This window comes from Equus asinus, chromosome 3 (genome assembly GCF_041296235.1).
Source record: "Equus asinus isolate D_3611 breed Donkey chromosome 3, EquAss-T2T_v2, whole genome shotgun sequence".
NCBI classification, from domain to species: Eukaryota; Metazoa; Chordata; class Mammalia; order Perissodactyla; family Equidae; genus Equus; species Equus asinus.
In genome coordinates, this window is record NC_091792.1 from 32446177 (window position 1) to 32472605 (window position 26429).

The 26429-nt window shown below is 35.2% G+C and overlaps 1 protein-coding gene across 2 annotated transcripts in view; it reads left to right on the top strand.

The window, feature by feature from the left end:
• SMARCA5 (SNF2 related chromatin remodeling ATPase 5) overlaps positions 1–26429 on the top strand; it is a 40398-nt gene that overhangs the window by 8516 nt on the left and 5453 nt on the right. For both annotated transcript variants that reach the window (XM_014838110.3, XM_070504835.1), the window contains 19 exons: positions 803–969; positions 3344–3444; positions 5204–5304; positions 6074–6253; positions 8366–8521; positions 8615–8746; positions 10212–10280; positions 13066–13175; positions 15043–15269; positions 17144–17265; positions 17348–17500; positions 18833–18965; positions 21575–21723; positions 21911–22030; positions 22863–22973; positions 23776–23889; positions 24080–24202; positions 25192–25324; positions 25923–26041. In XM_014838110.3, the coding sequence (XP_014693596.1) occupies positions 803–969; positions 3344–3444; positions 5204–5304; positions 6074–6253; positions 8366–8521; positions 8615–8746; positions 10212–10280; positions 13066–13175; positions 15043–15269; positions 17144–17265; positions 17348–17500; positions 18833–18965; positions 21575–21723; positions 21911–22030; positions 22863–22973; positions 23776–23889; positions 24080–24202; positions 25192–25324; positions 25923–26041 (2520 nt within the window). The remainder of the gene's footprint in view (positions 1–802; positions 970–3343; positions 3445–5203; positions 5305–6073; positions 6254–8365; positions 8522–8614; positions 8747–10211; positions 10281–13065; positions 13176–15042; positions 15270–17143; positions 17266–17347; positions 17501–18832; positions 18966–21574; positions 21724–21910; positions 22031–22862; positions 22974–23775; positions 23890–24079; positions 24203–25191; positions 25325–25922; positions 26042–26429) is intronic.

Below are 26429 nucleotides of genomic sequence, written 5' to 3' on the forward strand. Positions count from 1 at the left end.
TGTTGAGTAACTGGTTTCTCTGTTTATTGAGTTCTTGTCTTCTTGTTTCTCCTTTTTAAACCAAGCTATGTTAGTGTGTCTGTAAAAAGACTGTTTCCTAAAGGCTTCAGATTTTATTTATTTTTTTGAAAAACTTGATTTCAAAGATCTTAAGTTTTTTGTTCAAATTCTTCCGTTCTCTTGGTGTGATAATAGGGAACATTCAAAGCAGTAGATGTTAGATATGAAAGGAAGAAATAGCTTTAAGAACTGCATTGGTTAATGAATAGTTCATAAACTTAATAGATTTTTTTTAAGCCTGATAGCTTTTTAAAATTTGGCACATCCTAACTGATGAATGACCAATGCATTTTCCCACTACTGAATAAATTCACTTGTATTGCACAATCTCCTTTAATTTTTTATTTGCTATTTTTTGATCAGCTATATTGAGGTAAAATTGACACACGACTGTTTTAAATTTGTAATTCACTGATTTTGGCAGATAAATGCAGTCGTTTAACCACCTTACAATCATGATGTAGAGCAGTTCTATTATCCCCGAAAAGTTTGCTCCTGCCCCTCATTCCTTTACCACTTCAGATCTGCTTTCCGTCATTAGTTAAAATTTCATATAAATGGAATCATACAGTATGTGGCCTTTTATGTTTGGCTTCTGTCACTTAGTATAATGCTCTGAAACTCATGTTTTATATATCAATAGTTTGTTTTTACTGCTGAATTCATTGTATGAAAGCATGTTGAAACTTTGATTTCCGAAAGTGCGTTAATATTCTAATAAAATGTCTTAAATTTTTTGCAGCAAACTGATCGAGCAAATAGGTTTGAGTATTTATTAAAGCAGACAGAGCTGTTTGCACATTTCATTCAGCCTGCTGCTCAGAAGACTCCAACCTCACCTTTGAAAATGAAACCAGGGCGCCCACGAATAAAAAAGGATGAAAAACAGAACTTACTGTCAGTTGGCGAGTGAGTAATCACTTGTATTTAGTAGTTAAACCATATTTGTTTTTGCTAGTTTTCATTAGAAGCATAAAATCACTTCATTGAAAAAGTTGTTTTAGTGCTGTTAATTTATTTGGCCCCAGTTGTTTTGGCAGGACGTAGCCATGCCTGTGTAAGTAAATAAAAATAATGCATTATGGCTTATTTTTTATCACATTGTATAATTTATGGATTGTGACAACCACATGGTGTAGGCAATTTGGATGTTACCCATTCCTCGGGGAGGAAGCAAAAGCAGAGGTTAAGTTACCTGTTTAACATCACGTAGAGGTAACTAGAATAATCCACGCTTGAATTTAGATCTGATTTTGAGGTATGCTCTAGTCTTCTAAACCACATACATGCATTGAGGGTATTGCATTTATATGAAGTCTGTGCTGGTGTGAGGAATGTTGTGATTATGCCACAGCAGTTTGTTTACGATTTTTATTACGGAGTTGCCTTTATTAAATTGAGGTATCAAGTTGTATGCCACCTTTAAGTTTTTGTTCAAAATATGTAACATAACTCTTACATGTTGAATTTATAAATTCTTTTTAAAAACTTTTTTGCTGGTTGGATAATTAAGATGTTTAATTAGTATTAATTAATACATTTAGGGCAATCTCAGCTCCTTCTGTAATTCCCAAAGTGAAAAATGAAATGTGATCAGAAATTAAAATATGCAGTTATCTAAAAGAGGAAATTACAAACTGATATCAATAATGTTAAATTTACTACAGTTTACAGAAGCATGGAAGTATGAGCTCTATCTCGAAGGGATTATCATCAAACATGAGCATATAATACTTTAATTTTATTTGAAGTATTCTATTCATCCAGTATATCTTACTCTTTCTCCATTGTGTCACCAAAGTGCTTTTGTTTTAATACTTATGAAACTTTATAAGAGAGAACTTTGTACTTCATGTGTATTTAAATTGTTCAGACTTGAAAAGTTTGTAGCTGTTTAAATAGCATCACTCATGCTCTGGAAATGGATATTGTTATGGGGTAGTCAATATGAAGTCATGAAAAGAAATACTGCTGAGGTCCTATAAGATAAAGATATTCTGTAGTAAATATATAAATTGTTGTTCAACTTGATCTTATTAGTATTGGGGGAAAGGAATCTTGGTTAACAGATTTCTTCTCTGCTCTTCCAACCATCTTAGTGGAAAGTTAGCTTCTGCAAAGTAATGAGGGTGATGGTACTGTCCTTGGGTGTGAGGACATACATACTTTTTTTCCTTCTATCAGCCACAATTATATTCAGTGATGCCTCAGTTTGAAGTAAAGCACATTCCAGCCTGTATCTTCAGTTTTATGACCATAATGATCAACCATCTTGATAATATATTGTGAAGGAGATTTTATTAAAAAACAAAAACAAAGTTCACTCCTAGTTTATGGAGAATAAATTGGGGTTAGGGGTAGATCTTTGCACTAAGTTTTATAGGGTTAGAATGCAGAAAAGTATAAGAACACTTACGCTAAGACATTCTACTTAGAAGCATATAAAACAAACAAGAAGATCCTTGCGTATTTATTGCCTTGGCCTGAATTTCTGAGGAATGCTCTCTCTGGGAAAGGTGATTATCCTCTTCCACCAAGCATGTAGTTTTGGTAGAAATCAAGCAATAAATTAGATTTAGAGGTCACGAGTGTCATAATCTACTGTTGTTTTCTAATTTAAATGAAAATATTGGTTCAAAGTATAAAGGTATAAAACTGGAAGCTCCAGAATTGGGGAGTAAGTAGTTTTACTCACCTGAGTCCTTTAGAGATTAAGAAATCTGGCAATATTACTAACTTCAGAAAATTAGTTTTTAAGGGGATGTATTTCACTCTTGTGATGTAGAATCTGGGCATGTGTATTTAAAGAGCTTTGAGTAACTGATGAATCTCTGGTTAAGAGTCCGTTGCTTAAGCCCTAAGTCTCTTCTACATATTCTCCAGCTTTGGGTGAAAGTTGTAGTTTTTAAAGTGTGATTTCTGAAACTAATTTTTTTTCCTAACAAAAATACTTAAAAGGGTGATGTAAAAATACAAATTATGAGATTTTTCTGACAGTATATTTCCTTGAAGTTAGATTATCTCATTTAAGTTTATCAAGTTCTGGTTAACCTAATGTATTACTCTATTTTAACAATCATTGTATGTTTTAGAAAACCCGTTTCAGGTATGTATTTAGTAATAATTTCTACTGTTCACTTTTTTAATCTTAATTCAGATGTTTGTTAAAAAATTACTATTGTAGAGTCTTGGTCAGCCAGTTGACTAGTAAGTGGAAATAGTAGCTGGTAGTTAAAATTAAAGCCAAAACTCAAGTCAGTTGGTTTTATTTTAAACTTGACAGCTACCGGCACCGTAGAACAGAACAAGAGGAGGATGAAGAACTATTAACAGAAAGCTCCAAAGCAACCAATGTTTGCACTCGATTTGAAGACTCTCCATCATGTATGTTACATTTATTTAATTACTTGATTTTTTTAAAAATCCCTTTTCTAGACATCCTTTGGTTAATGTTTTGGATGTCGTGGCTATAATTTATGAAGGAAATTTTCAGGAATCTTTGGAAATTTATTGACTGTGAAATATACTTCTGATTTTTTTTGATGGAAATGATAGTATACTAGTATGATAGTGGTGTTGTATTTCAAAGGGACCTAAAATGTGAGTGTGTTTGTTGGGTTTTTTAAATATGATTTTTTAAATTTTGTGCTCAGAAAGATTCACCCTGAGCTAACATCTGCTGCCAGTCTTCCTCTTTTTTTGTTTTTTTTTTTTTGTATGTGAGCCACTGCCACAGCATGGCCACTGACAGACAGCATGTAGGTCTGTGCCCAGGAACTGAACCCAGGCTGCCAAAGCATAGTGCACCAAACTTAACCACCAGGCCATAGGGGCTGGCCCTACTAGTGTGTTTGTTGTTGCCCAAATGTATATGTAAAACTAGGGATGGTTTTTGCCTTATTGTTTACTGCAACTATAAAAACTAGTGTGTAAAAAAAAAAAAAAGGCACTTCATGAAGACTTGTTTCTTATCTCCTGATTTTGTATTAATTTATTTTTATTTTTTTTCTGAAATATATTTATTACTAATGGTTGTCTGAAAGAAAACATGGTTAACCAGGTTTAAGTTTTACTTATATATAATCTTCATTGTCTGGTGGCACATTTGTCTTTACTGAAGCCTAGCATTTTTTTCCCAACCTTTTTCTGTCTCACTTGATGACTAGTTTGTGTGATCATGGTGGTTGCGAACAAAAAAAAAAATTATAAAGGTCAACATAGGACGTACAATTTGGATTTGTTATTTAATTATCTGTAATCTTTAACTCTTAGCAAATTGAACTTCAGGCAAGACAGGATCTGGTTAGAATTTTAGCAGTGTGTTTAAAGTGTGTACCTTCAGATTTTTTTTGGCTACAGAGTACCCAGTTTCCATTTCTTTTCTTGAAGCTACAGGCCAGAGTCAGATGTATGGTAGAAAGGGAAGAGGAAATTTAAATTATTTGGGTTCTCTCTTTTCCACATTCCTATAGTGTAGCTAGTTTTCCCAGCATTGATTAACTTTTCATCTTAAAGCAATGTTTTTGAAAAGGGGGTAGGGTACAGAATGTACATATTTAAAAAAAAATCTGGTGATTGTAATGCATATACTTAGTAATTATTCTCAGGTGGGAAATATGTAGTAACCTCTGAAAGAGATGTTGTCTCTCTTTATAGGACCTATTGGAAGAGTAACTTACATGGGTAAAGGAAAATACAATCTTTTTATTTCCCTTTGTGAGGAAGAAAACAAAATCCCCAGAGAGCCTCTGTTTGGGTCATGATAGAAGGTGAAAACACTTGGTTAGAAACACTTGTGATAACATTAAAAGGGAATAAAGAGGCTAAAGAGTGTCTAGGACCAGTAGATGGGTAACATAGGAACTGAGTGACTGGGGTGGTACTCTGATGCCCGTAGTCATGTTTCCTGCCCTTGGCTATTATCTTCCGTATGTATTTCCTCCTTCTCCCCTCTAGACCACAGCAGCTATCTCTGCTGACTTAGAACTTGCAAAATTCTCATTCTTAAAACCTAGTAAGAAAGTAAAGTCAGAGTAAATACATGTGGGCCCAGGTGAAACTCACTCTCAGTAGCAGATGAAAGGGATTGCCTCCCTGTATTTCTTGTCTTTAAAATGTGCATTGTTTTTTCTTTTGTTTTTAGATGTAAAATGGGGTAAACTGAGAGATTATCAGGTCCGAGGATTAAATTGGCTTATTTCTTTGTATGAGAATGGCATCAATGGTATCCTTGCAGATGAAATGGTATGTGTTTGGTAGTTTTTTAGAAAACCATATTTTAATGTAAAATATTTTATACCATTACATTTATAGAAGTTAAGATAGTATAACAAAGTTTTTGTCGATTACAGTCTAGAACTGTTGGCAAACTAACCGTCTGTCAAACTGGTAAAAGCAGCTTGCTTTAGTTGCATAAGCGGCATCTATACTTCAATTGTGAGGAATTATCATCCATGAAAGTGTAATAATTTTAAAAATAATACATTTTGAGAAGCATACTTTTGGTTGACTTTTGTAATATAATGATTTGGCCATTTCCCCCCAGCTCTATAAAACACAGAGCGATCAATTGAATGTCTCATTTATTATTAGTATTTTTTTCAGGGTGGCAGCTTGTATAGTTATGTCTCATGAAACATTTTATCTCTTGTTTAGTACTTACTAATTATGTAGTGATGTTTAAGAAAGTTTCCATATAGCTATAGTGTTAAGCACTTAACTAGCTTGGAGAAAGTATGGAGTCAAAAGAAATGGGTCTCAGTTCTAGCTCTGCTGGGTAACCTTGGGAAAGTCACTTAAACTTCTGGACCTTATGGGGATGGTCATAGTACTTCCGTCATAGACTTGTGACTTAAATAGTGTAACACTCACACTTGGCACTATCAGTTTCTTGCCATTATAGCTATTATAAACACATAGCTTTTCTTTCAGATATTCCTATATATGTCAGAAAGTATAAATATGGAAGTCTGTTTTTTGTGTGTGTTTTATTGCTTTGTGATTATTCTTTCAGGGCCTGGGAAAGACTCTTCAAACAATTTCTCTTCTTGGGTACATGAAACACTATAGAAACATTCCTGGTCCCCATATGGTTTTGGTTCCTAAGTCTACATTACACAACTGGATGAGTGAATTCAAGAGATGGGTACCAACACTTAGATCTGTTTGTTTGATAGGAGATAAAGAACAAAGAGTAAGTTTCTCATATTTTATTAGATTTTTGATATTAAAAGAATTTAAATTTAGGTTACAGGGAGGGGGAACAGTTGGAGGAAGGATAAAAGAGGAGTCCAACAATAAACTTGGTCTTCATAAATATTAGGAATTTACAAATGTAATTTTGTCTTGGTGGTTAACTATTGTATTAAGGAAAAGAAGTTGTAGACTGTAGAAAGCTATAAGAAATCTGTGGAAAACTCTAAAGAATATAGTCTTGTTCTCCTGCTTTTTGGGAGTGGTTGTATAAAATCAAAGGCTGTGTTCTCATTCTAGAAGCATTTTCTTGGTTTTTTTCTTTTCCTGAGGAAGATTTGCCCTGAACTAACATCTGTCACCACCACTCCTGTTTTTTTGCTTGAGGAACGTTAGCCCTGAGCTAACATCCATGCCAGTGTTCCTCTATTTTGTATGTGGGTCACCGCCACAGCATGGCTGATGAGTGGTGTAGGTCCGCACCCATGAACCTGGGCTGCTAAACTGGAGGATGCCAAATTTAACCAGTAGGCCATGGGGCTGGCCCTGCATTTTCTTGTTTTTAAAAGAAGTCTTTTTTCTTTTTTCCCCTTGAGGAAGATTAGCCCTGAGCTAACTACTGCCAATCCTCCTCTTTTTGCTGAGGAAGACTGGCCCTGAGTTAACATCCCTGCCCATCTTCCTCTACTTTACACGTGGGACGCCTGGCACAGCATGGCTTTTGCCAAGTGGTGCCATGTCCGCACCCGGGATCCGAACCGGTGAACCCTGGGCCGCTGAGAAGTGGAACGTGCGAATTTAACCGCTGTGCTACTGGGCTGGCCCCTAAAAGAAGTCTTGAGTGACAGGTGCTTGGAAATTTGAGGAGTCATATTTTTAGATTGATGGTAATAGTGATAAAAGAGTAGTTTTTGAAGATGGACTGAGTGAATTATAGTAATTGGTGAGTTGGTGTGATATCTATGGAAATAAGTTAAAATGTTGATCAATTGACCCATCTGTTTTGGAAGAAGAAATGGAGATAATGACACTATTAAGAATATAAAGTTCAGGTTTAAAAATTCACTCATACTAGATTGAAAGACTATGTACTTAATTTTGCTTTCCCTTCATTTGGCTATCAGTAATGATTTTAGATTTCTTTTCTCCCTTTATAGATACTTTGGGTATTTTAAGTCCCCAAATTGCTTTTTATGTTTTGGAGCCGAATTATTTAATCACTTTTTGCTTTAGTCCCTCACCCTGTAAAATGAGAATAACAATAGCAACATCTTAATAGATCTATAAAGATGAAAGGAATGAAAGTGCTCACTGCAAACTATCCTTCAGTTCTCTATCTTTATGTCAGAAACCCCCTCTCCTTTGCCTAAACTTGTTGCCTAAGAATTTTAGCACTTAGTGGAATTGAAGAAAGAAGACGTTTTAAGGAGTTAGTCTGTTGAATTTTGCACTGATAATTTTGTCAATTATTTTTTGCTAAATGGCTCTGACACTTAATGATTATGAAGTTATTTTGGGCTTTTTATAGATGCTTGCATACTGTAGATAACTCTATCCCTTTTTAATAGTCCCACCCCTTTTACATCCCATAGTGTCCCCCTTATCTCTGATTTCACTTTTAGAGGTTTCAGTTAACCCGAGGTCAACCACCGTCTCGAAGCATATGACCCTCCTTCTGACTTATCGTCAGAAGGTCAGTAGTAGCCTAAAGCTACATCACAATCAATGCCTATGTCATTCACCTCACTTCATAGGCATTTTGTCATCTTTTATCATAACAACAAAGGTGTATAGAGTGTTAGAATAAGATATTTTGAGAGAGACCACGTTCACATAACTTTTATTACAGTATATTATTGTAATTGTTCTATTTTATTATTATTGTTGTTAATCTTACTGTGCCTAATTTATAAACTTGGTCATAGATAGTTATGTATAGGAAAACACTTAGTATATATAGGATTCAGTACTATCTGTGGTTTCAGGCATCCATTGGTAGTCTTGGTATGTATCCCCTGCAATTAAGGGGGGACTACTGCTTTAGATCACTTGTCGTCAGTAAATTTAATATGTAGTTTATTTCTGCATGAGGTAATTTTTTTTTCTTTTACAGGCTGCTTTTGTCAGAGATGTTTTGTTACCAGGAGAGTGGGATGTTTGTGTAACATCTTATGAAATGCTTATTAAAGAGAAGTCTGTTTTCAAAAAATTTAATTGGAGGTACTTAGTCATAGATGAAGCTCACAGGATCAAAAACGAAAAATCCAAGGTAATTTGTTATTTAGATGTGAAAATCATTTGTGCCTTCCTTTAGAATTTGGTCAATATACAGAATATTCTAATGATGAATTTGGTCTTTCAGTTGTCAGAAATAGTGAGGGAATTCAAGACTACAAATCGACTATTGTTAACTGGAACACCTCTTCAAAACAACTTGCATGAGCTCTGGTCACTTCTTAATTTTTTGTTGCCAGATGTCTTTAATTCAGCTGATGTAAGTATTTCTTATTGTTTTCTGGTTGGAATAATAATAGCGTTTTTGTTTCATGCTGTGTATTTTTGTAATAGAGTTGGCCTACTTTTCAGTACTGCTTGAGATAATCATTAGTTTTTCATGCTTTTAGGTAGTTAGCCTGGTGTAACCTACTGTGTTTTTTATGCATCCCGAGAGTTTACTTTTGTGGCTTTTGATTTCAATCTCATTTTATAAATCATTGTTTTCTCTCTGGAATGTCATAGATTCACATTCCTATTTCGTAATCATGTTGGCCTGACATCGTGTCAGTGGCTCTCGGTGGACTGCCCATGTTTTTAGGGTACTGCTCAGGGTATTCTCCAGCTGAATTTATGTACTTCGCATTCCCTGTGTTTGAAGTCCCCAAGATGGCCTTCAATTTTCGTGAAATCTGTCTAGCCACTTTTTTTATGGTCTAACAAACATAGAACCCAATCTTTACCCTTAATAGATTATTTGCAGTGTTAGAAATGGTTAATTAGCTATTTGAGCTATTCATTGTACGTAGGAATATAATATATGAATATTAGTAACTTTAGTTTCTTGCTGGACCAGGGTTCACTTTTGAATCTTTGTTCCCATGTCTGGGGGCGGGGGGCCGGGTAAGGTAGAGTGTGTGTGGTTTTGAAGAGCTCTACATGATATGTTTATTTAGATAAGTTCTAAAAAGATGTTTATTTTGGTTTGTTGTGTTAAGGATCATTTTGAAAGAAAAGAGAAATTTGTGTTCTTGAAAGACAGTCAGTCAGTCTTAGAAAGCTACTTTAGTTCTGCGTTTATGTATTTTGATGTTTTTGTTTTTGAGATAATTTCTTTTTCTTACTGCATTGTCACTTCATTTGTTTAATCATCTCTATTAAAGTTTTGTTTTAGTTAACACAGTGAATTCTAAGATCATGTTTACTAACAACGCAAGTATATAATAAATATGCTCAAGAGATAAGGATAGGGAACTATCCTTATGCACATCCTAGCTAAATACTAATGAAATGCTGGTAATCTCAATTTCACTTTTAGTTAAGTCCAATTAAAATTGACACGGCTCTGGAAACTTTGTATTTGAGTAGCCTGAGTGGCCTAGAGGACGAATTTCAAAGTGATTTTAATCGTTAAGCGTTTCTGAAACTGAGGAAGGATTTCTTCAAGAATATTAATTTTATAATTCTATAAAACTCAATTTCCAACTATTTTCTTTTCACTCTGTAACTTGTTACCTTGACGTTTTTGGGAAAAGTGTTTGGGGAGTAGTATGATTCTCAAGCTTGTTCTAAAATTAGTTGTTAATAACGACACACACGAAAAATAGGGGACTGAACTAAATGAGTTTTGCAGTTCACAACTCAAATATTAAACTAACTCTAGAAATCGTTATCATATCTAGCATAGCGGTATTTGTAGTTAATATTATCTCTCGTTTTAATATGTTTTTTATTTGTTAATCTAGGACTTTGATTCCTGGTTTGATACAAATAATTGCCTTGGGGATCAAAAGCTAGTTGAGAGGCTTCATATGGTAAGTAGTTTGGAATAGGGTTAAAGCATTTCTAATGGGAAAAATGATAGAGATTTAAATTAGTGGATTATTTTTCTGTTAAAAAAGCATAGTGGCTTTAGAATCAGATCTGTTTGAATCCTGCTACTTAACTGTGTAATCTTATAATGGCGGTAGGGGGTGATTTACGGTGGTTTTAGTGTTAGGACCTCTGATGGAATCCTAAATTAATGAAGGAATAAAGTTATCCCGTAGGGTTAAAAAAAGAACAATAGGGGAAATAAGAGCTGCATAAGGACTAGTATAGATGAGTATTCAAAGCTTAGTTCCATTCATAGTCCATAGAAGAATCTAGCAGATTCAGTTCTGAAAGGCTAAAGGTTCATCTGTTCTTAAATCCAGTGACTAAGCAACTGCTAGTAGTGCATTGTGAGCAGAGTTGGTATGTTTTTGCTATGATGTATAGCTTTGTTCCTTTCAGTGAAGATTCGCAAGTGAAAGTTGGTTGGTAGAGAAATTTCTCTTAACAGATGGCCAGGTTAAGATACCCTGGCCAGCAGGATAAAGCCAGACCTTAGAAGCATGGCATATAAGGCCTTTCATGACCTAACTCAGGGTTTCTCAACTTCTATTGACTTTTCCATCTGGATACTTTTGAGGAGGACAGGGAACGTGTTTTTCCTATTTAACAGCATCCCTGACATTCTACCCACTAGGGGCCAGTGGTATGTCCCCGTTTGTGACAACCAAAAATATTTCCCAGCATTACAGATGTTCCTCTGGGAGGCCAAATTGCCCTCCTCTCCAACAATTTAGCCTAACATTCTCCAACTTCTGTTTTTACCTCTTATATCAACCTCTAATTTGTTACAATTGCAGACCCCACTGTCAATTTTCTATAAACACTGTGCTAATTCTAATTTGTTTTTTCTTGGTTAGCTTTTCTGCCACATCTAGTATCTTCTGTCCTGTACTCTTTTCTGATACTTAGTCCAACACTCACTGGTGACGTTACTTTCTCCACTAAATGTCCAGGCTGAGGCCAGCCTAAAGACTCTGTATCCCTTCTTTAATAATCCTGGCATTCTAATACTAGAGGACTTTGCACAGGGTATTGAAATGATTAATTTATGAGTGTTTTTCCTGCTGCGTTGTAAACACAAAGTCAGGAAACATGTCTTATATCTGTCCTTGTATCTCTAGCACAGTGCTTGGCTCATAGCGGATATTTGAACAGAGGCAAAATAATAAGTTTGTGAAATTTCAAATATTGTAAAGTACTTTAAAATTCTTATATACTGAAATTTTGTTAAAACTTTGAAGGTAACAATCTCCTAGACAATTTTGTTTCAATTTAGTGGCATTTGAGCATATAAGCACTCAATTTAGATTTACTTATTTGAATGATTTTGGAGGGTATATGTAGACTTCCTTTTAATAAATAGATACACGTAGGTAAAGCAAACTAAAACAACTCACATGACAGAATCAGCCAGTTTTGGCATCTGTTTATTTTGTTCAGAGAGTAGTATGAAGGTACTTAGCAAATCAGGGAGAAGAGATCTGGTAGCTACCTTCCTATACTCTGTCTTGAAATTCCCACTGCAGCTCCTGTTGTGTAATTAAAGAGGATATTCAGAATCAGCATGGGTGTATTTAGGAATGAGAATTCTTTCTTGATGTATCAGTTATCTATTGTTGGCGACCCTCCTACCACCCCCTCAACCCCCCCTCAAAAACCTTAATAGTATATATTTTAATAATTTCCAGAATGTATGGGTCGACTGAGTGATTTCTTTGCTAGTTTTACCTGGATTCATACAGCTGCATTTATCTCGATGGTTCTGAAAGAGGCCCAGTGGGGCTGAAGCTCTTCACTCACGTGTCTGGCAGTTGGTGCTGGCTGCCAGTTAGGGCTGTACTAGCTTCCTTACATGATGATACTAGAGAAATGTTGCTCATTGTTTTTCTCAGGAACTTTTGATTTGTTTTGTGATGATCATATTTTTATAGCTCGTATAAATAGAACAAAGGAAGATACAAATAAAGGCTTATCTTTAGTGTTATAAATATTTTACGATTTATTTTATGAAAATGAACTACATATAACATGGGTACGTCTCACAAACATACTGTTGAATAAAAAACTAGAGATACATGGGCGTATACTGTATGAGTCTATGTATAGGAAGTTAAAAATAACAGGTAAAACTAATTTATGATCTTAAAAAGTAAGACTATTGCTTACCCTTGGGAAGGAAAAGGAATAGTGACTGGGAAGGTTATGAGAAGGATTTCTAGGGGTGTTGTATTTATCTAGGTAATGGGTACATGAGTATGGCTACTTGATTAAAATTTATTGAACTGTATACTCATGATTTGTATACATATGGTCTATTTTCCTAAGAAAAAGATAGTAAATTTAAAAACTGTAACTTAAAAACGTGTTAATGTGGACCTAGCCGTTTCTTAAGTAATGTTAGATAATCTACGTGCATGTAACTAGTTTTAAACCTGGAAGGCAGTGAATGTTAAGAACATCTTTAAAATTTACTAATATTTGTACTATTTTACGAGAGTATAGCAAGTATATACTCATTATATGTATTGAATAAATAATGATCTAGTATTATTATCCTTCAGAAACTCAGTAATATAATAAATTTGAAAGGGAGAAGTCCTAAAAATCACTTGGTATTCAAGCAGGTAAATTTCTTTCTTATGTATTTAATGGACAGTTTTGAGATCCTGAAATAATACCTACTTTAGAGATAAGGTTATCTTCATTTCTTTGTGCTCTTTTAAGGTTTTGCGTCCATTCCTCCTTCGTCGAATTAAAGCTGATGTTGAAAAGAGTTTGCCTCCAAAGAAGGAAGTAAAAATCTATGTGGGTCTCAGCAAAATGCAAAGGGAATGGTAAGTGTTCTGAGACGTTTTTGAAATCGCTGTTGATTCTTCGCTCCTTTCATTTGTGGTTTGTTTTCCTAATTTCAAGTGTCTTCAAGGAATTCCTGTTTGCTGGGTTGAACTCAGCCTGAAGAGTTTTCTGGTCATAAAACATAGGACTTGGTAATGAAATTTATGATACAACATTTGAAATTATTAGATGACAGAATCAGGATAGGAGGTTTATGAATCCAAAAATTAAACTTGGCATTTAATTAAACAGGGATACGTATAAAGCCCTCTACTTGGGTTTTTAAAAAAGAAGTTGTGGTGGCATAGCCACGAGACATATGGTTAACTTGGTGCTTCATAAATACTGAATCATGGATTAGTGTTGGTCTCTGATGTAATTGGAGATTGTTTATAGAGAGAGTAGAAAACTTACGTTCGTTCTTTTACCCCATAAAGCTACATTTATTTAATTTAAAAGACTCCATTCTGAGTTTTATTTTAGGCAGGATGAAATGTCCTTTTGTGAAATTATGGTGATGATATATCATAGCTGTTTTTAAACTCCTATGTAGAGGGAAATAGAAAAGTTGAAAACCTTTTAAGTTTCTTTTATCTTTTTCATTTTTCTTTTTTTAAGTTCTATGGATGTATGAAATCCAAAAGGCTAGAAACTACTGATTTAGTATTAAATTTTTTTTTTTGTAGATAGCTCAACATGAATCAACAATGTAAAGTGGCTGCAGAAAAAGATTGTTACCTTAGCATATATTAATATAAATGTAGTGTTCAAAGGAGGGAAATAAATAGCCACCCTATTCCTTACTGATTACACCACTTCTCAAGTATATTTGATTCCATACTTAATATGGATAAGTATTTGCAAGGGCTTGGTGTTGGTAAAAGGACAGAAAGAATACAATGTAAAGAAATAGGCATGTATCTGGAAATAGAGGACCACTGTAGAAGATAGGCCATCCTAAATGTCCTTAAAACTTTTGAAAGACTTAATAGGCTTCTTTTGTATGGCTCTAAAATAGAGAACTCAGATGTGAGTCACTGCTAAGGGAAGACAAATATTTTTAGTTACACATATTGGTGAACTTTATATCAGTCAGACTTGTGGTGGAGAGGTCTGCTTTGACTAATATTTTGTGCCCTATAATTGGAGTTGTTAAACATAGATTCCTTACATTATTTAAGTTATTTTGTTCAGAGGATTCAAGGTCATAAAACTTTGGTATTTGGACAGGTTAGTCTTTCCTGCAGGATAATGTCTAAGTTCTTAGTCTACATGCAAGGCTTGTTACACAGGTCAGCCTTAGCCTATGGCTGTAGCTTCACTGCCCTCATATCTTCCCCTACCCCCATGTACTTTTACTTATAGTTAAATCACATTGTATTCATCTTAATTGTCATCGTCATGCCTTACCCTCTTATGATTCTTCCTCCCTTTTTGGATCTTAATGTTCTTACCCAAATGGTACACTAGCTACAGTGAATGGTTGTTGGATAGTGGCACTCTTCTGTTGGATAAAAGACTGTAAATTAAAATTGTGTTTAAAACTTACGTTCCAAGTTTTGCTTAATTACTTAAAAATGGTTGTATCGATATTGCTTTGTTTGAATTCATCCCAGGGAGATGATTTTGTACTGTTTTGAGCCTCAAGGCCCAAAGCATAACTGTGAATATTAGAACACTGAGGGCAATAAAGAGAGAAGAAAAAAGGAAGGTTATAGATAGACTCCTCACCACATCTTAGAAGTTGATGGGTTGTTTTTTACAGGTATTTTTGGGTTGAGATGAGGAAGGGGATTAAGTATGTACAGTGGCAGGGACTGGTCAGGGAACCTTTGAGCCCTCTTAAAATATTTTTCTTCTCAATAGGTATACTCGGATATTAATGAAGGATATAGATATACTAAACTCTGCAGGGAAGATGGACAAAATGAGGTTGTTGAACATCCTGATGCAGTTGAGGAAATGCTGTAATCATCCGTATCTATTTGATGGAGCTGAACCTGGTCCACCTTATACAACAGATATGCACCTAGTTACCAACAGTGGCAAAATGGTGGTGTTAGACAAGCTGCTCCCTAAATTAAAAGAACAAGGTATTTGTGTTACTGATATTCAATTGATAAGTAATGGAACTGTTTTAAAATTCCTTTGTTAAAATGAGGGGGCACTACATTTTGAAATGAGTACTCTGGCACTTTCTAAAGTTGAAGTGTGGGACATTTAAAAACTTCTGTCCATGTCCTGTTGGCGTAGTGGTTAAAGTTCGCGTGGTCTGCTTTGGCAGCCTGGGTTTTGCTGGTTTGGATCCTGGGTGTGGACCTCCATACTGCTCATCAAGCCATGCTGTGGCGGCATCCCACATAGAAGAACTAGATGGACTTAGAACAAGGATGTACAACTATGTACTGGGGCTTTGGGGAGAAAAAACCCAAAAAAACAAAAAACTTCTATCCATTATCTGAGCTCTATATCACACCCCCCATTTAGACCTTAAATCTTTTAGAAGGTGATCAGTAGTTAGGGCAACCACACTCCCTCGATTTTGGGGGAGAGTTCTCATTTTATGTTTCCCTAGAAATATGTATCAGGGTTTTTTAAATAAAAATGCCAAGAATGATCTTCCTACCCGTACACAGTTCCCAGATCCTTTGTAGATAGCGGTGGTGGTGTGTTCATGGTGGTGTTTTTCAGTTATTTATGTGGATTTTTTAATTTAATTAAACATAATAGGCGTGTACCCAAAGCAGTTTTATTTATGACATGCTGACTTTATATGAAAATGAGTATGTCTGTGGTAGGTATACAGATGTATTTAAATTCCATGAATGTAGAGAACTTAGTATGAAGCCAGCTTCAACAATTACAAACTCATGGCAAAACTTAGTTTCACCTATACCATACCTGCTTTCCTTCTCCCAGATTGTTTTGAAGCAAATCCCAGACATCAAGGGATTTTATACACAAATTATTCATTCTGTAATATGAAGTATACAGTCAGATTTCAGATTTCTCCATTTGTGTTTTTCTGTATTTTTTTAATAAGAATGACAGTTATACCGGTAGATGAATCTCCTCTAGGATGTTGACTATTAAAAATATTGTAAGAGTTGTCAGTGAATTGGTTTATTTTTTCTTTTTCCTTTTTATACCTTTTTGTGGAAATATATTTTTTAAAATGCTTTCCTTCAAAGCTAAGTAATTAAAGGAATTGAATTGGTGGGGAAGAGTGGCAAGAACTTGGTAGAAATACTCAGATATTAATGAATGCTGTATGAAACTCTGCAGGGAAAATGGAGACTATTGAACATGCTTATGCACTTGGGGTATGGAAAGGTGGGACAACAGCAGATTATCAGCCTCAGCTTCTAAGACAAGATAATTTGATAATCATTTTTCACAATGATTCCTTTGTCTTCACACATTCCACTGAAGCCATTGTGCAGCTGGCTGAAGAAATGGAAGGCAGTTGAATAATTTGAATCATGTCGTAAGTGAAGGGTAGTCAGTGTAGATGTGAGGCACACATTTATGGTCTTTTGGTCTGGAATGGGTCTTCAGAATAAGACCCAGGGTATTGGGCGAGTGTTGGAGGATGTGCAGGGCCGTGTACATGGAAGAGTTGTGGTGGTGGTGGAAGGTTAGTTTTAAATGTATGTGGGATAAAAAGATGATGATTTTCTCAGCCTTTGGGATGGCAAGACCTTCCAGGCCAGAGGCAAATACCCTTTTCTGTTTACCTTAGTTTGTTGTACAAATATTACCCTTTTCTATTTGTACCATGATGGGAAAAATGTGGGGAATAACTGACTTGGATAATAAGTAATGTACAGTTTTTTTCTTGTAACCAACTAGGTAACTTATAATTAAGGGGTGATTTGTTAGTCTTAGTTTTGGTTAGCCTTAAATTTTTAAGTAAATTATTTTTACTTTGAAGCTTCTGATAATGAGCTATTGTATTCACCGATAGGTTCACGAGTACTAATCTTCAGTCAGATGACAAGGGTATTGGACATTTTGGAAGATTATTGCATGTGGAGAAATTATGAGTACTGCAGATTGGATGGACAGACACCCCATGATGAGAGACAGGTGAGTAAAATGTGAGGAGGGAAGGTAAAAAAATCATCAGATAAAAATAGTTTCTGACATTTGTTTTATTTGATGTCTCTAGGAGTCCATCAATGCATACAATGAACCAAACAGCACAAAGTTTGTTTTCATGTTAAGCACACGTGCTGGTGGTCTTGGCATCAATCTTGCTACTGCTGATGTAGTAATTTTGTATGATTCAGATTGGAATCCCCAAGTAGATCTCCAGGCTATGGTAAGAGAAAACAAATAAATATATTCTGTGCTTAATGGATGTATTAGACTAAGCTAATAAACAAAATATCAGTGACTTAACCTAGTAGAATTTTATTTTTCTCTGACCCTAATAGGTCAGTGAGGGTATTTTGCACGTGATCTTTAAATGATAGTTTAGTTGTATCCTAAGCTGAAAGGGAGGTGGGTTTGGTGAGCTACTAACCTGCCTGCCACAGTAAATGCTTAAAATGTGTGTCCATGTGTTGGGAATACCTTGGCCAGATCAGGAAGATCAGTCTTAGATTGAGGAAATTTATGGTATGTAGATTAATAGGAAAATGTACAAATTCTTAAGTTTAATACTTTTAATGACTTGACCCATGGTATTGGTGACCATAAACCCAACTGTTAGATCTCTGATACTCTTTGTAAGGGTGGCTTTAATCCTGTACTTTTTGTAAGGGTGGCTAGGGAAAATTGATGTGTTAGAAGTAGGGATGTTTTGTAGGAATATGTTTTGTGAACTTACCCAAAGTTAAACAAAAAATAGAATTCAGATTAGTTTGACTACTTGTATGTAGTTAGTTGAGTGATATTTAAGACTAGGATTTTTATATTGTTTGTGGAGCTCGTTTGTTTGTTGCTTGTTTCCCTAATAGCAATCAAAATTTAGATTTGATTTAGGCAAAAAACATTGTGAACTTAAACCTAGGAAAGAAAGATTTAACAAAGATCTTTATCGGGGCCGCCTGGTGCTGCATTGGTTAAGTGTGCACGTTATACTTTGCCGGCCCAGGGTTCATTGGTTCGGATCCTGGGTGTGGACGTGACACCACTTGGCAAGCCATGCTGTGCAGGCATCCCACATATAAAGTAGAGGAAGGTGAGCATGGATGTTAGCTCAGAGCCAGTCTTCCTCAGCAAAAAGAGGAGGGTTGGCAGCAGATGTTAGCCCAGGGCTAATCTTTCAAAAAAAAAAAAAAAAGATCTTTATCATCAAACTTAAAAATCACAAATTTCTCTTGTCTGGAGACATTGTGTGTATTTTATCTCAGTATAACCTAGTAAAATTAATCTGATAGTTCCTCACAGATTCTGCAACTGTGATATGTTCTGTACCTCCTAAGTTTTCCTTGCGAGATAGCCAGTTAATTTGATTGAAATAGAAACTTTTGAGAATTTAAGAAAAATTAATGTACTGTGAATCTGTTTTAGTATAGTTGCTTTGTTGTGTATTTTAAAAAGCATTTTATACTTGAAAATATTTTAATTTTGTTTCTCATTATACACATTCAGATGTTATTTATGTGACTTTTTAACTGTATTCAAAATAGCATGGTATTTTGCCTAGGACCGAGCACATAGGATTGGACAAACCAAGACTGTCAGAGTGTTCCGCTTTATAACTGATAACACTGTAGAAGAAAGAATAGTGGAACGTGCTGAGATGAAACTCAGACTGGATTCAATAGTCATTCAACAAGGTGAGTCTTAAAACTAAAAATTACCAAGTTGGATTGATGTATGTTTTTTTCCCTGGATTTTTAAGGAGAGTCTCACTATTAAGCATCTGTTGAATCAAGCTGTTGAATCAAGCTAGCAGCCGACAGTGTTTATATTCCAGAGATGGTAAGCTTTAGTTTTGTTGTTAAGACGATGGGTTTGGGTTCATGAAGGTTGAAGTTTTACTACTGACTCTGTAAATTAGCATTTCTTTGACACTGTCTAAGCCTGTTTCCTCATCTGTTAAATAGGGATACAGGGAACTGCTGTTTAGGATTTCTAAGGATTAAAGGGGATAATGTGTAGAGTATCCAGTATTAGTGTGGTACATATTAAACAGAGCTGTGGTGAATGTGATTCACATGTACTGAGTATTTTATTGATTCCTCTGGGAATACTGAAGAAATAAAAAGGGAGCTCAATCTAATTTTATTCTTTTTTCTAGTGTGCACTTAGTTATTGAGCAGCCACCGCCAGAGGCCAGACACTGTTCTTAGTGCTAAGAATACAATAGTGAATGAAACTGACAAGTCTTCTTACTTTTGAGGCGTTTATAATTTAGTGAGAGAGAGACACACAATAAACGTTGATGTAAATAGGACTAAAGAGTGAGAGTGGGATTTTATTTTGGATTCATTGAAGGAAACTAAGTTCTCATGTCAGATTAGCTTTTAGGGAAGACATGTTTTCATGAAGCTCAGAATAAAGTTGGTGATGGGACATGTAAAATGGAAAAATGAAAGAGAACCCCTCAGTAACCTCAAGCCCACATTGATTTCTTTCCTTCTCAAATTGCCTCACAAATGTATACTTTTTATCTGTCGTTGAGAGGTATACTATTAGACTGTTCACTGATTATTCCATGATGTGTCTTGTTTTTGTCAACCAGTCTCTTAATTTCCATGTATGTAAGGGAATGTTACATTTATTTGCTATCTCATAATGGCAACCATAGTTTTAGCCATAGGTCTGAATAGACGAAGACAGTTAACAGATGTTTTTATTATTAGTTGTTTTTGTTAATGTGTAACATTCAGTGCTTACTTTGTGCTAAGCAATGTGCTAAGTACTTTACATCTCTTATCTCCTTTAGTCTTCATGCCAGCTTGAGGTTGCATCAGAGGTAGAGGTTTGTCCATTGTTTGTGCAGCTAGGAAGTGACTCAACCAGGGGATCAAGAACTCTATTAAGTGGTAGAGTGAAGTGTTTAATTAGGAAATTTCCTGGGACTTCTGGGGACTGCCACACAGTGAAGTTTCTTGTGAGTGATGTAATGGTTGGTTTTTTTCCCCTCATACTCACCCATGCTTTTAGAAAAACACCTGCCTTGTGGCTCTTGCTCTCAATTATTTTAATCTCTGAAACGTTTTTTTCTTAAAGATTAAAAAAAATATTCCTTTACAATCAACTTAGAAAAGCCGTTTGTCTTTTGACTTGTTTTTTTGTTTAATATTTACTGGGGCAAATTTTGGAGCAAAATGTTGTGCTGGTAGTTTTGTTAACCTCATTTATAGACATAGTAGTTGAACAGCAAGTGCATACCTCATGTGCATCCCTCTGTGTTACTCTCTTGTGGACTAAGGGGCATAATTAAAAATAAGAGAATACACAGAAGCACTTATATGTCTGAAAAGCTCCCTCCCTGTGCAAGAGGGAAGTAGTTTCTGTATACCTAGGGACATTTTGATAGCAGTGAGAGAACTTTCAGTCCAAAGAAGCACGTTCTGTGGGTGTAGCCTGACTTTGAACATCACAGCTGTTTGTTTGTTGTATTAGGGATCCAAAACCATGATAAAGTAGTTAATGAAGTTGTAGAAAATAACTTGAATCATTATTCACTCACTACAAGTTGGTTGAAATACGAAAATTGAAGCGTTATATAAGTATATGTGAATGGCCTTTGAGGATGAAAACAGTTCTTTGTGGTATTTTGTTTTTGTTTGTTTTGATACCTCTCTTTTTGGAAACACAGATCATAGGGTTGGCCAAATCCCTCCCAGTTGAAGATCTTAGTTTCCTGATGTTGGACTTTTTCTGTGATCAAGATAAGCCTTCAATAGTTTCAATTCTTAAGATTATAAAGTTTTCAGAAATCGATGTTGTATATGTTAGTCCTTAACATAAAACTTGGCAACATGAAGAGTTTTTTGTACTTCAGTTTTCTAAGTAGAACAAGTTGTTTTGGGAGTATTGGTATGAACATCTTTCTGCTTATCAGAAACTGTGCGTTTATAATGCTCTCATCTGTTAATACTTAAAAAAAAACTCTTGCTAGTAATTTCAGTTTTCACATACACCAGATGACTGTTATTCACCCCATACGAGAATATATTTTATTTCACCTAACAGAATTATTGAGACACTATACAGCAAGCTTCATTACATAATACGTAATAAACTTTAGAAACATTTCAAAGCCTCCAACTGAAAATTTGGTCTTAAATTTTATGTAAAAATGAAAATTATGTGAATAAACAGAGGTGATTGATGTTTGAGGGAAAATGACATGGTATTACATCTGACATTTAAAATTCCAAGTTTCCAGTAAAATAAAGTTTGATTAACATTATACAATATAATCTTTTCTCAGGAAGACTTGTGGATCAGAATCTGAACAAAATTGGGAAAGATGAAATGCTTCAGATGATTAGACATGGGGCAACACATGTCTTTGCTTCAAAGGAAAGTGAGATTACTGATGAGGATATCGATGGTATTTTGGAAAGAGGTGCAAAGAAGGTGAGATGTGGATTAAATGATGTTTTTAATATATAAAATATTTTAAAACTGAGGAAATATGTGAATTATAGATATCCTTATTTCTACAAAAGATGCTTTTGTGTACTGTGAAGCCTAATTCATTTTGACTACTCTTGTCATGCTTTTTTGGTTCTCAGTCTAAAAATGTGTTCCTTTTGTTCGCCAGACTGCAGAGATGAATGAAAAGCTCTCCAAGATGGGTGAAAGCTCACTTAGAAACTTTACAATGGATACAGAATCGAGTGTTTATAACTTTGAAGGAGAAGATTATAGAGAAAAACAAAAGGTAATTTAGAAAGAGTTTTTGGTTACTTGAAGGCTTTATTTTACTTGAAACTTGGAATTTTAAGTGTTAGGTATAATGCCTTGTAAATTTTTCTCCAACAGCAGTCATTTCTGTTTATTCACATTAAATTATTTTCATTTTTATGTTAAATTTAATGCTAAAATTTTCAGTTGGTAAACTCTGAAATGTTTTAAAAGTTTATGTGATGAAGCTTACTATATACTAAGTATAATGTGAAATATAGTGAAATATATTGTGTGGGGTGAATGTAGTAATTTGAAATATTTGAAAGTGAAAGTTGGACAAAATTGTCACCTTATTAGATTTTTTTTAAACAGCGGAATTGGCTAGTAGTAAATTAAATGGGAAAATTTCCTAATTTCGGAAGTAATATTTGGAATTGTATAGAGAAATTAGGAAACATCTACAGTGTAGAAGAAGAAATAATTCTACTAGTGTTTTTTCTTGTTAACATTTAGACATGTATATCCTGCAAATTTTTTCTAGGCTAAATCTGTACATCTACATTTTTCTCCTGATTTGGATTATAGCGTACATTGTGTAGTATTTTTTTTTTCACCTAACAGAATTATTAATTTGGTCAAAAAAATACTTACTGAATGACTATGCTATTCACTAGGCACCATCTTATATGTTACAGTGTTGAGCAAGATATTACAGTCCCTATCCTCATGGGGCTTATAGTTCAGTATTTTATGAGTATCTTTCCATTTACAGTTGTAATGAAGTACATAGTATGCACTGTATTCATGTAAGACTCGTGACTATATATAATAAAAGTTGGTGATTTGAATTGTTTCCCATTTGCTAGATTGCATTCACAGAGTGGATTGAACCACCTAAACGAGAAAGAAAAGCCAACTATGCTGTGGATGCCTATTTCAGGGAAGCTCTTCGTGTTAGTGAACCTAAAGCACCCAAGGTGAGTTGATGGAGCACAGAAATTTCTAAAAGTACTAGACATGCAAATTACTTTTCTTCTTCTTGCAATAAAAAGAGATTGAGAATTATGTTTTGTCTGATTTCTAACAGTGTACCTCCTTCAGATTTTAGTTATTAAAAGTTTTCTAGGGGGCTGGCCCAGTGGCATAGCAGCTAAGTCTATGTGCTATGCTTGAGTGGCTCAGGGTTGGTGGGTTTGGATCCTGGGTGTGGACCTACACACCACTTGTCAAACCATGCTGTGGTGGTGTCCCCCACAAAATAGAGGACGATTGGCACACGTTAACTCAAGGACAGTCTTTCTTACCAAAAAAAAAAGTTTTCTAAAAATTAATTTTGTGAGCCAGCCCTGATGGCCTAGTGGTTAAAGTTTGCTGTACTCTGTTTCAGCAGCCCAGGTTCAATTCCTGGGTGCAGAACCATCCCACTCATGTCAGTAGTCATGCTGTGGTGGTGGCTCACATAGAAGTAGAAGGACTTGCAACCAGAATATACAACTATGTACTGGGGTTTTGGGGAGGGGGAAAAAAGAGGAGGATTTGCTATAGATGTTAGCTCAGGACAGATCTTTCCCAGCAAAAAAAAAAAAATTGCATTTATTTAAAAAAAAAGCTATTTGAATCTGTACATTTAAAGTTTGGTTAATGTTCAGTTTTATGAAAGGTGCATTCAGTTGCTGGGAGAATTGGCTGTCATGGTTTATGGAATGAAGAAGACCAGGGATAGATTTAAAGCAAAACAGTTGCTTCTTTATGGACAATACTATTTTTATTTTTGTTTAGGCTCCTCGACCTCCAAAACAACCCAATGTTCAGGATTTCCAGTTCTTTCCTCCACGCTTATTTGAATTATTGGAAAAAGAAATTCTATATTACAGAAAAACTATTGGATACAAGGTAATAGAAATAACACTTTGTTCATAATTAATCTGGTTTGTGTTTAACTTAATAAATAAATGTAGGATATTGGTATGTTTTCTTTTATGGTTGGATTAAAATTTTTGAAATATTTAATTGGTTAGGAATTTAGTCTGTCACATACTTTCTAAATTTAGTGATTGATGACATAGAAAAATATTTGTTTTAGGTACCTCGAAATCCTGACCTACCAAATGCAGCACAGGCGCAAAAAGAAGAACAGCTTAAAATTGATGAAGCTGAACCCCTTAATGATGAAGAGTTAGAGGAAAAAGAGAAGCTTCTAACACAGGTATAGCCTTCAGTCAACCAAAAATTTAGTTACTCTTAGTTATTTTGTAAGGTACTGTGTTAGGTTGTGTTGAGGTATATAAAGAAGTACACGTTCTTGCTTTCAAAAATGGAATAATTGGAGACGGTAAAGCATGGGCATATCGGTAGATGCTACCTTTTGATTGTCACTAGCTGTTAAGATAGTTGAGAAGATTATAGATTTGCACTGGTCTTGATAGAGTGGTTATCCTTTTGATTACTTTTCTTCCGTTGTTCTCGTCTTTATTTTCCTGTCCATTTCCCACATTGCTACTAAGTTACAATTCTCAGTTACATACCTTTGCCTGGTACTTTTTTATTTAACGTCCTTTAGGGTTCACTAAAGGCCTTTCAGGATCTGGCCTTTACCTTTAAATAAGCTTCATTTTCCTTCCATTTTCCCACTTGCTTATGTCTCTGCTCTTTAGCCTGTGTTCATTCTTCCTGGTAAACTCCTACTAATCCTTCAAAGCTTAGCAAAAGTGTCACCTTTTCATGCAGCATTCCTTAATCTCTTCTACTCAGATTTAATTGCTTGCGTATGTGAGTGATATAATGCTAAAAGTCCGTATCTATGTACATGAAAAGTTACTGCTTTAAAAGAACTTAATTTAAAAAAGATAAACCAGGGGGTCCAGCCCTGTGGCCAAGTGGTTACATTCGGCACTTCACTTCGGTGGCCCAGGGTTTCGCCGGTTCGAATCCTGGGTGCCGACATGGCATCGCTCATCAAGCCATGCTGAGTCAGCATCCCACATGCCACAACTAGAAGGATCCACAACTGAAAATATACAACTATGTCCCGGGGGTGCTTTGGGGAGAAAAAAGAAAAATAAAATCTTAAAAAAAAAAAAACCAAGAGCAAGTGAAAACTATTGTCTGTGATACTTAGAAGCATTGGTAAAGTATAATAGCATCTTTTCCAAGTTCAGTGTGCTGTGGTTAAATATTGTCTCTATTGCTTTGAAGGGATTTACCAATTGGAATAAGAGAGATTTTAACCAGTTTATCAAAGCTAATGAGAAGTGGGGTCGTGATGATATTGAAAACATAGCAAGAGAAGTAGAAGGAAAGACGCCAGAAGAGGTCATTGAGTACTCAGGTAATTTTGTTATTTTAACAGGTATAAGAATGTTCTCAAGCGTTTGGAGAGCTGTTGGAAAGTTCGTATTTTCTTGCTCTGAATTATGTTTTGATAAACTAAATTTTGCCACAACTTAGTGCCTTGTTTTGTTCTGTTTCTTAAAAATTGAGTTTAGTGTCTCTTCTTTAAAATAGCGTATTTAAAAAATTTTTCTACTCTGGTGTACTACCTGTTGCCAGGAATAGGTCACTGAATAATGGTGCTTTCATTTTTATTTCATTTCTCTCTGTAACTTCTCAATAACTATGTGCTATTTCCTGAAGTCCATTGGATTGTCAAGTGTATATGTGTAGTTGTACTGTGATAGATCTGCTTAGAATTTCAGAAAGCAGAAATTGAAGAGTTGGAAGATACTTAAATCATCTAGTTCAGCTCATTCTTTTTACAGTTAAGGAAATTGAGAAATTTTAAGTAACTTACTTTGTAGTATTAGATGTAGAAGAAATGGAAACATTTCTTAATCCTCAGCAAATAAAATAAGAGCATTTATGATGTTATTTATATTTCTCCCCTTTCCTCCACTCATCCTATCTGTCTGACATTTACTCTTTTACAGCTGTGTTCTGGGAAAGATGCAATGAGCTCCAGGACATAGAGAAGATAATGGCTCAGATTGAAAGGGGAGAGGCAAGAATTCAAAGAAGAATTAGTATCAAAAAAGCACTTGACACGAAGGTACTTTGTGTATTAATAAATATAGTAGTTAATAGAATAACTCCTGTCTGTGAATATGAGAGTTAACTTTTATTTTTTTATGTATTTATTTTTTTGAGGAAGATTAGCCCAGAGCTAACGTCTGCTGCCAATCCTCCTCTTTTTGCTGAGGAAGACTGGCCCTGAGCTAACATCCGTGCCCATCTTCCTCTACTTTATATGTGGGATGCCTGCCACAGCATGGCGTGCCAAGTGGTGCCATGTCCACATCCGGGATCCGAACCGGTGAACTCCAGGCCGCCAAAGCGGAATGTGCGCATTTGACCACTGTGCTGCCAGGCCGGCCCCGAGAGTTAACTTTTAAAAAGGATAAGAATGATGGCTTAAAGTTTTCTTCAGAGAAAAACAT